The following is a 15,018-nucleotide window of genomic DNA, read 5'->3' as shown; positions in this document are numbered from 1 at the left end:
ACAAAAACAAAACAAAATAAAACAAAACAAAAAACCTCAGGTCTTCTGACCACAAATGTAACGTCCAAATTGACCACTGGATGGTAAAAACACATCCAATTGGTGAGAAGATTTCTGTTACTCTGTTGGCCAAAAAGCCTGCCTTGCTGTCCCCTGTCCAGAAAAGACAAGACTAAAGACTGGGTGGTGGGGGGGAAGGTTGTCCTTGTGAGCAGTATACACAGCTGTGGTCTGCTCTGGGCTGAACTGGATGAGCAGAGAGATGACGTCTTCGGAAAGAGAGGAGGTCTTCTCTGCTGTCCTCTTGGGTCCAGAAATAATGGTACTTGTGAAGAGATGGCTGGCTGTAATAATTTGCACTACTATGATTAAACGATTGAGACATGCTGCTTATGAAGCAGAAAGGTTTATTTAGCTTAGAATTGCAGCAACTGCAAGGTTCAAATCTAAGACCAGGTGGCCCCATTTCTTTTGGTCTCTTATGAGGATGGTGAATGGCAATGGCCATGCTTGGTAGAGTGAGTCACATCTTGAGCCAGGAAGCAGAGATAAAAAAGAGATAGCACAAGGTCCCACATCTTCTTGGAGGACTCACTCCATTGACCTAAGGACTTCTTACTAGGCCCAACCTTTAAAAGGTCCTTAACACTGCTTAATATTGTCATTCTGGGGAACCAAGCTGTATAAATGGACCTTTGGGGAACACACAAATCACAGCACTGTCATATGGAGGCACTTGATCAGAAAGGAAGAGGTGGGGGTTATATATAGAAGGTGGCCACATTCATGGAAGATGTTCTGCTGCTTCATGGCCTCAGAAGTGATCCTGGTCTTAAACTGTTGCCTCCTCCAGGGGGTTGTAATGGCCACAGGTAGGAAGGCTACCAACCCCTTGGGGGTAGAGAAACCATCAGTCAGTGGAATATGCTACAGAAAATTAATTTAATTATAATTATTGTTTTTATTTACAATGGAGGAAATATGCTAAAGAGTATATACCTTGAAAGTAGGAGAGTCAGGACTGAAACTCAGATCTTCTGACCACAAATGTGCTTCTTCCTTCCAAGGTGCCTTGGACACTGTTCATGGCATTGGGAACCGGTACCATCTTTCTGTGAGGCTCAGCATGAGGGACCATCCCTCAAGTCAGATCAGTGTGTAACAGCCCTGGAGGCACCTCAGACTCCTTTCCATGGCACCCCTGCCATGCCCTGTTCACACATGAATTCTCCTCCTTTTCAGCTCCACCCTTTTCTCCTCTTCCATCATATATTTTTGTATTTATGATGATCATCATCATGTAACAATCTAGTTGAAAAACTTTTGATATCACAGAAGATCATAAAATAATAAGATAGCACATCTTTTCCTCTTACCCCCATCACAGCCCCATGCTTTGACCCAGCCATGAGAGGACAGGGATGTCACCTGCTCTGTTCCTGGTGAGGTCCCCTTCATCAGCATAGACATGAAATAGGGTGCACATTTGCAGAGGGCACAAACACACCCTCTGCACATATATCTATGATGGTGTGTGTGTGTGTGTGTGTGTGTGTGTGTGTTAAACAGAATCACACAGTGTACTGTACTGCAAGTTCCTTTATGTTTTGCATAATATGTTTGAGGATCTTTCCTTGACTCAGTGGTGACCTACTTCTTTTGAACTGCTAAATAACACTCCCGCATGGTGGGCACTTCCATTCCTCCCGTTTCTCACTATTTCCAGTACTGCTGCTGGGAGCCTCCTTGTACAGGTGTCTTGGTGCCCAGCTGTGAGTCTTCCTCCTGGAGGGACACCCGAGGTGGGCCCCCTGGCTGGAAGGGCCCCTCTTTCCCAGCCCATTTGCTGGTTAGATGCCTGAACCCTATATTTCCCCAGAAGATCAGCTGAAGTGAGGCAAATTCCTTTGCCTGGGAGTGGTCGGGAGTGTCAGTCCTGGGCTGTGTCATGAACTTGGCACTCGCGTGCACACATGATCCTATCCCAGCCTGCTCACTAGGGAACCTAATTTTAGCACAGGAACTAAATAGCGTTAGCAAGTTGTGTGGAAGCACACTGGCCTGAGGGTTCTGAGCTCTGAATCTAATATGGACAGGCTTTGCCACAAAAGTTGCCCAACAGTGTTGAACTAATGAGTGTCACTATGGGTGACCTTATCTCATTATCTTCAAAATGGGTTTGGAGGAGAGGAGTGGGCACACTGCTGTTTCAGGCCACTTTTGATGCTGACTGTCCAGGGTGAGGCTGCAGTTACCTGCCCTCGCCCACAGGTTTGCTGTGGGAGCCCAGAAATGGGGGAACTGTTATGTTGGAAAGAGCAGTTGGCTCTTCCTGGTGAGGTCAGAGCCAGCAGCTGGGTGACCTCTGCCCTGGTCAGCAGTCCCACCTCCCCTTCTAGAGCTGCTGCTGCCTGTTTTTCAGCTGACCCCTGGTGTGGGCATATGCCACGTTCCTCAGAAGGAAGCCTAGCTGGCCCCTGGTCTGTGGCTCAGGAGTCTCATTACTGCCAGCTGCAGGCTACACCCCACAGATGCCTGGTGGATCCTCCTGCAGAGCAGTAAAGCAAAGTGGTGAGGACAGAGGCCTGTGGTCACGCTGCCCAGGTCTCTTCCTGCCTGTACTCTAAATTGGTGAATGAGCTGCAAATCACTGACCCTAGTCTCCTCATTTTTAAGTAAGATGGGTTAAGGTTCAAAGTGGGTTTCTCATTGAACACAGCATCCAAACTCAGTAAGCCTTTATCAGAATTATTAATGTGCACAACAAACACAGCTTTTAAAACCACCACTAATGTTTGGTGAATCAGACAGATAAAGGAAGGAGCTGGAATTTAAGAGTCCTATGTCATGGTCACCTTTCTGCTACTGGTTCCCTCCAAAATCAGTCCACAGCTCATTTGAACTGAAGGGTTGTTTCCCATACCAGCCCCCAGCGCCAATCCCAGCATTGTGGGTGATGACTCTACCTCAGTATGGGCTTCTCTTCCTACATCCCTCTATCCTTTAAGGCCCTCCCCACAACCACATGCCATCTTCTTCATGAAATTTCCTTGTTTTTTCCTTGGACAAGTGCCAATCTGTCCCTCAGTCACCAACACACCTCTGTATACCAATGATTCCCAAGCTTATATTTCCAGTGGAGACCTTGTCCACAACCTACTCGACATCTTCAGGTGGACTTTCCAAACCTGATTAAAAACCCCTGCCCCCTCACTCAGCCAAGCCTGTCACACTGCAAAGCCCCTGCCCTCCTGCTAGAAGGTAGATAAAAATCCATTATAAGAGACAGGAAAAACCAAGCTATTTTCTATACTCATGCACAGAGCAATATAAAGCAAGGGCCAGAATATTTTCCTTCTGATCACCAAAATGTATTTGGGTTTTTCTAGCAATTCTCTAGACCCCAGCCAAGTGTCCTATAATTTAATTTAGTTTGGACACTGTCTATCTGGGGATGGTGTCAGATTTCATAGTTTAAGGGCTCAGTCTCCCATCATCTTTCAGATGTCTTCAGATGTCTGTCCCATGTGTCAGGTGGTAACCTGGACTTCTGACAGCAAAATATAAATCAGAGGTTCCCAGCAGTCCCTCACTGAGTTGGATAATTTTCTAGAGTGGCTCGCAGAACTCAGGGAAACATTTTGCTTGTATTTACCCATTTGTTATAAAGGATGTCACAAAGGATACAGACGAACGGCCTGAGGCAGGGGATGTGGGAAGGGGATCTGTGTCTCCAGGCCCTCTCGGGGCGCCCATGTGTTCAGCAACCAGGAAGCTCTCTGAACCCAGTCTTTTTGAGTTTATAGTGGCCTCGTTACCCAGGCATAATCAATGAAATCATTGACCATTGGTAACCAGCTCTACCTTCAGTCCCTCTCCCCTCCCCAGAGGTCAGAGGGTAGGGTTGAAAGTTCCAACCCTCTCCTCACATGGTTGGTTCCTTGGGCAACTGGTCCCCAACCTGAGGCTCCCCAGGAGCCCACCAAGAATGGCCTCTAGAATGAGAGGCTCTCATCACCCAGGGAATTCCGAGGGTTTAGAAGCTCTGTGTCCAACGCTCTCATCACTCAGGAAATTAGAGTTTTAAGTTCCGTGTCAGGAATCAGGGGCGGAGACCAAATATATATCCCTTGTTATATCACAGATCACAACGCCCATCACTTCCATTGCCTCCCTCCAAATGCTCAGGCCTCCTCTCAGCCCCCAGCTCATGCATCAGACAATCCTTCCTCTACCTCCAAAATAAACCAGGCTCTCACGGCTTCTCACCACCTCCACCGCTGCTGCTCTGGCCCAAGCCACACTCTTCCCTCGCTGCCTCCTACCCGTCTCCCTTCTTCACTCTAGTCCTCCTCCCACAGTCTATTCTCAACACAGCAGCTAGAGGATCTTCCAAGCCACAAGTCCTATCATATTCCTCTGCTGCTCAAAACTCCTCAGTGGCTGCCATTTCACTTAGAGTGAGAGCCAGTGTCCTTGAGATGGTCTGATGAGCTCCACATATGGAGCCCCGTTGCCTCTGGCTTCCTCTCTCAATGCTGGATCATTGTCAGTTATCCTTCGAAATCCACCTTCCACCCTCCTCTGCCCTGCCAGTGCTCTCAGGAGGCTGGCCTCTCTACAGGCCTCCTCAACACAGGCCTTCTTCTGCCCTTTGATCCAGAGGTATTCAGTCAATGGGAAGATGGGAGCGAGAACATCCCTGGTCCCTTTGTCCATGGTGTTGGCTAGGCCCTGTCGAGGTTCCTCCCTCAGACACTCAGCTCTGGTGCCTTACGCTTTGGCTGTGGCCAGCTCTTGCTAGGTTCCTGAGTCTTTTGGCCTGGGAATAGCCCATAATGGCTTCTTGTAACTCTGGCCTTCATGCTCCTCAAACTTGCTGGTTTACTTAACCCTGCCCAAGTGCATTTGTAAACAGCTCCTTCTTTGCTCTCTTTAATTATTCCTTTAGGTGCCCTCTCTTTCCTGCCCATTTCCCTGCCAATCAAGTCATATTCTGCTCTGCTTTTGCTCTGGGCACACTCCTGCCGCAGGGTCCGTTATGGTTTGGATGTGAGGTGTCCCCCAAAAGCTCATGTGTGAGAAGATGCAAGAAGGTTCAGAGGAGAAATGATTGGGTTGTAAGAGCCTTAACCCAATTGGTGATTTAATCCCCTAATAGGGATTAATTGAGTGGTAACTGAAGTGGGAGGGTGTGGCTGGAGGAGGTGGGAACTGGGGCGTGGCTTTGGGTAGATATTTGTACCTGGAGAGTGAGTCTCTCTCTGCTTTCTGATCACCATGATGTGAGCTGCTTCCCTCATCACGCTTTCCTGCCATGAGGTTCAGCCTTACCTTGACCCCTGAGAAATGGAGATGCCCTTCTATGGACTAAGACCTCTGAAAACATGAGCCCTCAAATAAACTTTTTCCTTTACAATTGTGCTGGTCGGGTCCTTTGGTCACAGCAGTGAGAAAGTTGACTAAGACAGGGTCTTTGTGTTGGCTCTTCCCTTCTCCTGTGCCCTCCTCTTCTCCTGGATGCCCAGTGGGCGACCTCCCTCATGTCCTTGCAGTCTTTGTTCAGTTGTCACTTTCTCAGTGATGAATTCTCCCTCTTCCCTTTTGAATTTCACAGTCCTATTATTCTGGCAGTTCCGTCTTTTCTTCCATGATGCTTTCCACCATCTGACACACTGCAGGACTTACTGCTTAGTATCTTTCTCCACATTCCCCTCCGTAGAAACTCTCTTCCAAGGGGGAGAGATGTCGGTCTGTCTTGTTCACTGCTGCACCTTCACAACTCAGATGAATGCCTAATGTAGCAGATGCTCAATAAACATTTGTTCACTGAATAATGTAATTGAATAAACAGCATGTTCCTACCTCTCACGGGGTGTGTGTTGGTTTCCTAGGGTTGCCCTAACAAAGCATGGCGAACTGTGTGGTTGAAAATAGCAGAAATGCACTTTATCAGTTCTGGAGGCCAGAAGTCCAAAGTCCAGGAGTGAAAGGGCCACGATCCCTCTGAAACCTGGAGTGGGGATCTCTCCCTGCCCCTCCTTAGCTTCTGGTGGTTTCTGGCCACCCTTGGTGTTCTTTGGCTGGCAGCTGCCATCACTCCAGCCTCTATTGTCACAGAGTGTGCTCCTTATACAGCTCTATCTCCACACATGATGGTTTCTCTTTTCCTTTTCTTTTTTTTTTTTTAAAAAAAGAATACTAGACCTATTGGATGGGAGGCCTACCCTACTCCAGTATCCTCATCTAAATTTAAATAATGACGTCTACAACAACCTCATTTCCAAGTCAAGTCACACTCTGAGGTCCTGGGGGTCAGGACTTACATATGTGGGGGAGGACCTAGTTCAACCTATAAGAGGATCTTTTCAGTCCTTCTCTATAATTGCAGTACTCAGGTTATTATCACCCCAATTAATTATAAATCTTCTAATGGAAAATATCACTTTTATATCTGAAAGGCTAAAACCGGCTCTCAGGCTGGATGTGACCTGCCTTGCAGTACTGGCTGTGCAGAGCTCTGAAATTTTTTTGATAGTTTGTGAGCATTTAAAGGCTGGGAAACTCCACCTACAGATCTGGATTTCTGGCCTCTGCAACAAATCAGAGTGTCTGATCACGTGAGCCTACATTACACCATTTCCTCATCCTGGAGCCTAGCAGGGGCTTCCCCTCAGACCAGGCTGTGTCCTTCTCACCCCAGCTACACCTCTCCCTGTGCTGCCCCGACCCGGGGGCTGCGGTCAGCTGCCACTTGTCACCCAGCCAGCTTCACTGACTTCCATTAGCTGCCAGCTCTCGCAGATGTCTGAGCTGCTGCCTCCAAGCACCCAGAAAACATGGAAAAAACAAGGTGACAGTGGGGAAGTGGAGTGTGGGTGGGGCTTCCCCCTTTCCTTTTAACATAGGCTCTTGAACTTTCCTCCGTCAAGCTTTGATCTGTGCTGCTGCCCCGAAGGGCCCAGAGGCAAGCTCTCCGTCTGCCCCTTGCTCACGGCATCCTCGGTAGCTGGTCACCTGGGGTTCTGGAGACACTTTCTTCACTTCACCTCCGTCCCACCACGATCTTGGTTCATACTCCCTCACTGGCCACTCCTGTTTCTTTAGCTGGTTTCTCCTCCTCCCTTCGTCCTTGCATGGCCTGGTCCTCCGTATTCTCACCTCCTGGCCCTCCCTCATTTAGTCCGGTGACTTCAAATACCACTGTACACACTGACAGCTCCCAAAGACTTGCCTTTGGACTTAAAATCAGCACACTACAGCGATGCAGCCACATCAATGTTTATAGCAGCTCAACTCACAATAGCCAAACTATGGAACCACCCTAGATGCCCTTCAACAGATGAATGGATAGAGAAAATATGGTATCACAATGGAGTATTACTCAGCCTTAAAGAAGAATGAAATTATGGCAATTGCCGGTAAATGAATGGAGCTGGAGAAAATCAGGCTAAGCCAAATATGCCAATCCCGAACAACCACAGGCTGATTCTCTGATATGTGGATGCTAATTCACAATGGGGGGTGGTGGCTAGGGAAGAAAAAAGGTACTTTGGATTAGACAGAGGTGAGTGAAGGGAAGGGAGGGGATTTGGGGGTGGAAAGGACAGTGGAATGAATTTGACATTATTACCCTATGTGCATTTACAATTACACGACCAGTATAATTCTACTTTTTGTATAAACAGAAGAATGAGAAGTTATATTCCATTTATGTAAGATATGTCAAAATGCATTCTACTGTCACGTACGACTAATTAGAAAAAACAAACAAGCAAGAGACCTGCCTTTGGCTGGTAAGATCTTCTGAACCCCCATCTTCTACATGTATCTCTGCTTGGCTGTATTTAAAGGACTATCATATGTCACAGTGGAAAAGCAAACTCTTGGTTCCAACCTACAAAGCTTCTCTCCCAGGGTTCAACCTGGCAATAAATATCAGATTCATTATTCCAGTTGTTCAGGTGAAGAAATTGAGAAATACCCTTCATGGTGTTTCTCTCCTGTAGTCAATACATCATTATGTCCTTGGTAATGGTCAGTGTTCTGTGTCCACTTGCCTGGGTCAGGGTGCCCAGTCATTGGATGAAACACTAATCTAGATGTCTTTTGATGGAGTTGCTTCTTAATAAACTCATTGTAAGGTGATGATGGCCTAAGCTGGGCTGGAGGTGTGGCTCTGTGGTAGTGCTTGCCCTAGCATGTTTGAGCCCTGGGTCTGCTCTTCAGCACTAGAAACAAAACAAAACAACAAGAACTACAAGAACAAAACACTTAGGAAGGACAGAAAGAAAAAAGAAAATATTGTAAGTAAAAAATACATTTTGAATCTACTGAACATCTACAGAGCACCATAGAGTCTTGGTGTTGACTTGTTGCCCCAGAGCTGACTGGGAACTGTGGCTCACTGCTGCCACCCAACATCAGAGGTATCACAGTGTGGCCGGCTGCTGCTTTCTCTGACCTCATCTCTTTATCCTTCCTCACTTGCTCTTCCTTAGTCATGCCCAATAAGTTTCTGCCTCAGGGCCTTTGCTCCCGTGGCTCTCTCTCTGCCTATAAATCTCTTCATTCTAATAAGGTTATCTGAGGTACTCAGGAGCAGAACAGCACTAATTTCTTGCATCTCAAGGGAAGCAGTGGCTTTGAATGGACTATTCATTTCAGACTTGTCAAAATCCATATCTCAACCAATTGCTTTATGGTGTCGTCTATGACAGTTGTCCAGAGATCCTTCCACTAATTGGTCTCGATCATTTTTAGTTTCTGATTGTTGGTGCTCCAATATAATAGTGGTGTGCAGATAAATTAAGGGTAAAATTATAAGTCTGAGTATATGTTTAGATATGCAAGTTAGATCGTGGCTTCTTCTTTTCACTAACTGATTCTCATGTAGCTCCCAAAGTTTTAAGTGACTGCCTTTGCAAACTAACACTTGGCCTTTTATCTTGGGCCCAAGAAAACATACTAATTCATCCTATGCTTTGGTGAGGGAAGGGCATGGACACATTGTAGGAAATGGATACTTTAGATAGATGTGCACAGAGAAAATGTCCACCACAGTGGGAGTGTGATTAAGTGGCCATGTACCCCCGAGTCCCCCCGCCCCACTCCAGCCCTCCTCTCCTGGTCTTGCTGTTAGTAGTCAGCTGGCTTCAGAGGTCTCAGTATAAGATCACCGAGTCCTTCTTCACTGCGTATCCTTAGCTGAGGGAGGAGCCCACATATCAGAAAGTTGCTGTTCCTGGGCGATGGAATTAACCAGTGCTGGCTCAGGTCCTGACTGACATTTACAATAGGGGAGGGAGGTTGGACAGGTTATATGCCCCTCTTTACCCATTGCCAACTTACCAAGAGGAAATGATATTGCTTAAATTATGGTGCTGCTATGGTGTTTAAATAAAGTAATGCATACTGAGTGCCTGACTCACGGGAAGCATTCCATACCTGTGACTTATATAGCGGAACTTCAGAGGCACACTGGAGACCAGGGTCTAGGCTGAGCAGGTGTGTGCTGTGAAGTTACTCCAGTGAGATAGATAGCAAGCCTGTCCTTCACATGGTCACCCCAGTACTCCTCCCAGAATATAAGCCTGACCAGGCCACTGTCCTCTTTAACACGCCTTGAGCTGACACAAGTCTCAAAAAGCCTCCAAGTCAAGCTGTCAGGACCCTGCCTCCTCCCCACGCACGCCTCCTCATCTTTGGACGGCTCACCATGGACTTTTGCTTTAGGCATGAAAGGCCCATTGAGTGAAGAGTGATCCTTGGGCTTGGCTGTTAGGTCATCGTGCCTCCGTGTAACTGTAGGCACTCAGTTGTGTCTTTTCCTTCGAAAGATCTCATGGGAGACTTTCCGAAATTCAGCCACACTGCATCAGTTGCATTCCCCAGCTTCCCTGCCAAATCTGGAAAGAGATTAGTTTGGTGGGGTGAGTGTTCATACATACCCATAGTCTTAAATGAGTGTGGTCCTCCATCTCCTCACCTGTAACGTGCTGCATCAGGTGATTTGGGAGACAGCTGGGGGTTTGCACATTCATGGGTGCTTACCAAGGAGGAGCTGGCACACTGACACTGTGAGGTACTGCGCCCACAGCTTCAGCATTATCAGATAGCCAAGGGAGGCTTTGCAGAGAGGGGCTGGGTGGGGATCAGTTTCCAAGGGGTGGCAGAGGAGTCTGCTAGAGCCAAGTCAGTCAGGGAGGGAGCAGGACCAGTGGCCTTGATTCCTGGAATACTCTCTGCCCTCCTCCTCCGCCCTGACTGCCCCCACAAGACCCAAACTGTGCATCTCAATCCCAGAATGTGAGGAATGTGCCACAGCCTGATAGGCATGGAGCAATCTGTGGACAGGCAGGAGGAGGGCTGCTCTCTGGGCAGAGCCGGACAGTGCAAGGACTATCAGGCCTGCTGGCTGGGTGGCCCCTCCCACCCTCCTTGGCCTCCTGCTACAGACTGGATATCAAAAGCTTCATTGTGCATTGAGCAGCCTAGGTCCCTAGTGTGCCAGGGAGGAGGCGGTAGGAGGGACACCGTTGGGAGGCTCCCAAAGCTCTCTGGCTGGTGTTCCCTGGGGCCCTGGCCCGGGAGGATGGTGCACACATGGGTGGCTGTTTCTGCATCCCCAGGGAGCGGAGTCTGCCCTGGAGCTCAGGTGAGTTTCCTGGGGGACTCTGACGGGTGACTTGGCCACACTGGTTGGTACAGTGAAAACCTAGGGAGCTGCTGGGTTGGGGAAGTTGCTCTTCTAAAGGTGGGGAGATGGTTGTGGTCTCTGGTGCCTCTCTTACCTCCCTCGGTCATATTTGTCTTTCTGCCTTTGTAAAAACGGAGTGAAGCCTGAGAAGCATCTACTTTCCTAAAGAACGAGGCTTTGAGCTCACTCTGCCGAGGGGGAGTGGGGGCTGCTCTTGGCTGCCACTCCTAGGGTGTGACTAAGCCCTTCCTTCCTTTCCTCCCAAGATTCCCTAGGACAGGAAGAAGGTTCCGGCAGTGAGTTCCTCTGCACTCTATGGGTGGTCATAAATTTGGCCTCTGTCATTCAACCTTGTTTTCCTCAAGATTGTGCTGCTGAAAAACAGGCATTTTCCTGCCTCCTACCTGTTACAGTGGTATTAGGCACATCCAGCTGAGATCAAAGAGTTGTTGCTCTAAGAAGCTGTTTGGTCATCTGAGACTTGAGACAAGGTGACCAGCCATCCTGGTTTAGCCTGGTACTGAGTGCTTTCCTTGGATGCAGTCAGTGCTAAAACCTGGAAGGTCCAGGAGAACCAAACAACACATTTGGCACAAAAGGCTATGACATATTTTGCTTCTCTAGATTTCTAGGACTTACCAACTTCCTTGAAATCCTATTGTGCTTGCACCTGTGGGGGCAGGCAGAGCACGTCCTTCTCATGGTCACCCCAGCACTCCTCCCAGAATATAAACTTGACCAGTCCAAGAAGGACTGCTGGTCTAGAAGCCAGGGCTCTTTTTCTAGATCTGACTTATTCTACCACCAGTTAGGTGGGTGTCATTGCGGTCGATCACCTCGTCTTTGAGGGCAAAGTCACTGGGTTTAATCTTTGTTTTTTTACTTGCCTTAAGAAATTAACTTCTCTGTGCTATAGTTTGCACATCTGTAGATTTTGTGAAATGATTATGCTTTCCTAGTGGTGTAAAGTTTACATGTGAAATATTGGGAACAGCCCAGCCCATGGTTAATTAAATATAATAAATATTAGACCTTGTTAATTACATTTCTCTTTTTTTTTTTAAATTTTATTTTTCTTCCTCTTTGTTTTTTCTTTATTTGGTACCAGAGATTGAACTCAGGGACACTCGGCCACTGAGCCACCTCCCCAGCCCTATTTTGTATTTTATTTAGAGGGTCTCACTGAACTGCTTAGTGCTTTGCTGTTGCTGAGGCTGGCTTTGAACTCATGATCCTCCTGCCTCAGCCTCCAGAGCTGCTGGGATTACAGGTGTGCACCACAGTGCCCGGCTGTTGTTAGTTACATTCCTATGACCCTGGCATATTGCATTCTCTCTCAGGGCTTCATTTGGTCATCTGTAAAATTGGGGGGTTGTGAACTGCCTGAGGAGCTCTGCTTCTGCTGCCTGAGCCCAGCTTCAGGCACAGCCACTCTGCTTCTGCAGGACAAAGGTCTCAGGTAGAACAGAGTTCTGCAGTGCAAAACAAAGAAGCCAACATGAGAGAGGGTGGCCTTGAAAGTCCATGACACTCTCCACTTGTTTTGTTCCGTCACCTGTTTTTGGCCTTTGACAACTGGTTGGCCCCTGGATTCTCTTATTTCACCAAGTCGGCTTACTAGTTATTTTTCTCGAAGTCTTTCATGCCATACGGTTCTATACTCTTCTCCACATGTGTCAGGTTCTTCTCTAGGGGGCGGAGATAATGGGTGTTGTAGGTCTGAGGCCAGCTGATATAAAATCCCCATTCTAGCTTCCCTTCTATATGCTAGAGAAAAGAAGGCAAAGTCTGAGACACATCTTGGAGTGAATTTGTAGTGGTATGACTTTGGGCAAGTCTCTTACCTCCTTTGAACCTACCTCATGTTTTCCTGGCTGTATACTGGATCTAGTGATAGTATCTATCACATGGAACTGCTGGAGGGATTCAATTAGGCAATTCATCTTGCAGACGTGACATGGGGTCAGTTTTGGGCAATCCCAGGCTGTCTTACTGTTAGCCAACATGGACCACTCCCACATCCCTTCTTCCTAATTCCTGACTCCACTGGAGCAGGAGTCCATACTCATCGTTCCTTGGCTGCTTTTGCCATTGTGTTCATTTAAGTGGGAGTGAGCAGTGAGGTCCAAACTGTGTCCTCGGGGGTGAGGGAGGCGGGAGAGGAGCACTGGACATCTGGCTGGCTGGGCTGTGGTGTGGTGCTGTTGGATGTTGGCTATGACGGTCCTGGGCATGCTGCATTCTCTTGTGTGAGCTCTTCCCGAGGCATCTGTTCCTGTGGTGTTTATTTGTTTGCTCACAGAAATCTCCCAGTTGCACATGGTGAGAGGGTGGGTCATGGGTCAATCTCCAGCCATCACCTCCACTTCCTCCACCCTTTGAGTTTCTTACTGTTGCTTAGTAAACTAAAATTGCTCACGTCAGATCACAGGCATGTCAGAGCTCGTTGGTCTGGAAGCATCTAGTCTTTGTCTCTTATCTTCAATACCCCTTCTCCCTTATCTTCAACACCCTTTTGAAGAAATTTGGCTGAAATTCTTAAATAGAAGATGTGGGAGAGATATATGTGCCTGCATTGATCACTAGTATTTGTAACTTTCCTTTCAACCTTTCTGGTAAACATGAATCATCAGTATAACAATAATGAAATCACAAATGCTGACACTGGTAAATGGCACGTTGCCTTCGAATTCTACAAGAATTGTGAAGCATTTTGAACACTGTAATAGTTCAGAATATTAGAATAATAAGCCCCCCAACAGATTTCTACTTTTTGCCATGGTGGCCTCAGAATTTCTTTATTTCTTTCGCTTAATTTCTGAAGAAATAAAACATTACAGATACCATTAGGGTCCCCTGCAGAACTCTTTCCAATCTCATTCCTCTCTCTCACCAAAGTTAATCACTTTCATGAGTCCTGTGGTTTTTGTGCTCTTACTACATATTCATGCCCCCGGAGAGCGTTGCAAAGAATTACTTTGCAGACTTTTAAACTAAAACAAAATGATATCATTATGCAACTTGCTTTCTTCCCTCACCAACATAATCATCTGAGATGTATCCATATGGCTAGATGTAGCTGTAGTTCTAATTTGTTATTTGTTCTAGCAGGGAGAATGTAGGTTTACATCATAAAAACTGCTGATGGTAGGCCTGTTGGGTCAAAGAAGAAGAAAACTTGTGGGTAGAGGAACAAAGCATGACGGGAAATGTCGGCTGTTTCGTTTTCTTTTTAAGTTGGGCGTGATGGTGGTGGGTAGGAGCAGAGAAGAGACAGAGGAGAAAGTGGAGTGAATTCTCATTTTCAACATGTTCCTGTCCTTGAGGTGTCTGCCTGATCCGAGATTTTAGGCCTCAGAGTTCTGAGGCTGTATAATGTGTGAAAATAGCAGCGTCTGTACCAAGTGATTTGGATGACCTCTGACTCTTTTGATAACTTGCTGAATGACCTTGGTCAGAGCACCACTCCTCTCTGGGGCCTCAGTTTCTGGACAGTCAAATTAAGAGTGAAACTACAGGATTTATTTCATTTTCTTCCCACTTTCATTTTCTGTGTGTATTGCCTTCTCATTACCTTTACCTCTCACATTCCAGAGGTCACGATGCCTTCTCTCTTTCTCTCTCTCTCTCTCTTAACTTTAAAACAGTGCCAGGTGTTGTGTTATATGCCCATAATCCCAGTGGCTGGAGGCTAAGGCAGGAGGATTTTAAGTTCCAGGCTAGCCTCAGCAACTTAGACCCTGTCTCAAAATAACACACAAAAAGGGCTGGGAAACTGTGGATAAGTGGTAAAGCCCCCTTGGGTTCAATCCCAGGTAACAACAACAACAACAATGACAACAACAACAAAAATGAAAGAAAAACAACAAAAACAAACAAACAAAACAAACAACAAAAACAGTATCATTTACTCTATCCCCTCACTTCTCATTGCCAAGGTGACAGCTCACATGCTCACACACCCCTGGGTTTCCCTAGCAGCATTTTAGTGGGCCTCTCTGCTCCTGATGCTTGCCTCTCCCTGCTCTTCCTAACCCACCCCAAGTGGAGCGCTCACTTTTATTATGCCACTCTCATGCTCAAGGATGTTTCGTAGCCCCCAGTTGCATACTGTATCTGTTCTAAACAAGTCTCCTGCCATAAAGTGACCCCATCCTGACCTGCCGTACTTACTCAAGACCCTTGGTTACCAGTTACCTCCCCCATGTACAGGCTCAGCCGCTACCATCTCATGTGCCTATGAAGCCCGCTCAGGCCTGCCCTGCTGATCTCTTTACTGGTGATCTTTCTTTCTCTCCTCATATATAGATCTTCCAAGA

The 15,018-nt window shown here is 47.1% G+C and overlaps 1 protein-coding gene across 6 annotated transcripts in view; it reads left to right on the top strand.

Moving 5' to 3' along the window:
• The first annotated feature begins 6,674 nt into the window (after window positions 1-6,674).
• The window catches only part of Sh3tc2 (SH3 domain and tetratricopeptide repeats 2), a 63,174-nt gene continuing 54,830 nt past the window's right edge, over window positions 6,675-15,018 (top strand). For 3 of the 6 annotated variants that reach the window (XM_048811763.1, XM_048811767.1, XM_048811765.1), the window contains exon 1: window positions 10,445-10,657. In XM_048811763.1, the coding sequence (XP_048667720.1) occupies window positions 10,606-10,657 (52 nt within the window). In that variant the 5' untranslated portion in view covers window positions 10,445-10,605. Of the gene's footprint in view, window positions 6,854-10,444; window positions 10,658-15,018 lie in introns of those variants that run through there. The other 3 variants (XM_048811764.1, XM_015485960.2, XM_048811766.1) reach the window with 3 other exon arrangements.

The sequence above is a fragment of the Marmota marmota genome, unplaced genomic scaffold, assembly GCF_001458135.2.
Source record: "Marmota marmota marmota unplaced genomic scaffold, marMar, whole genome shotgun sequence".
Classification (NCBI taxonomy): domain Eukaryota; kingdom Metazoa; phylum Chordata; class Mammalia; order Rodentia; family Sciuridae; genus Marmota; species Marmota marmota.
The sequence above is the reverse complement of the archived record's forward strand: the minus strand, read 5'-3'. Positions and strand labels throughout refer to the sequence as shown.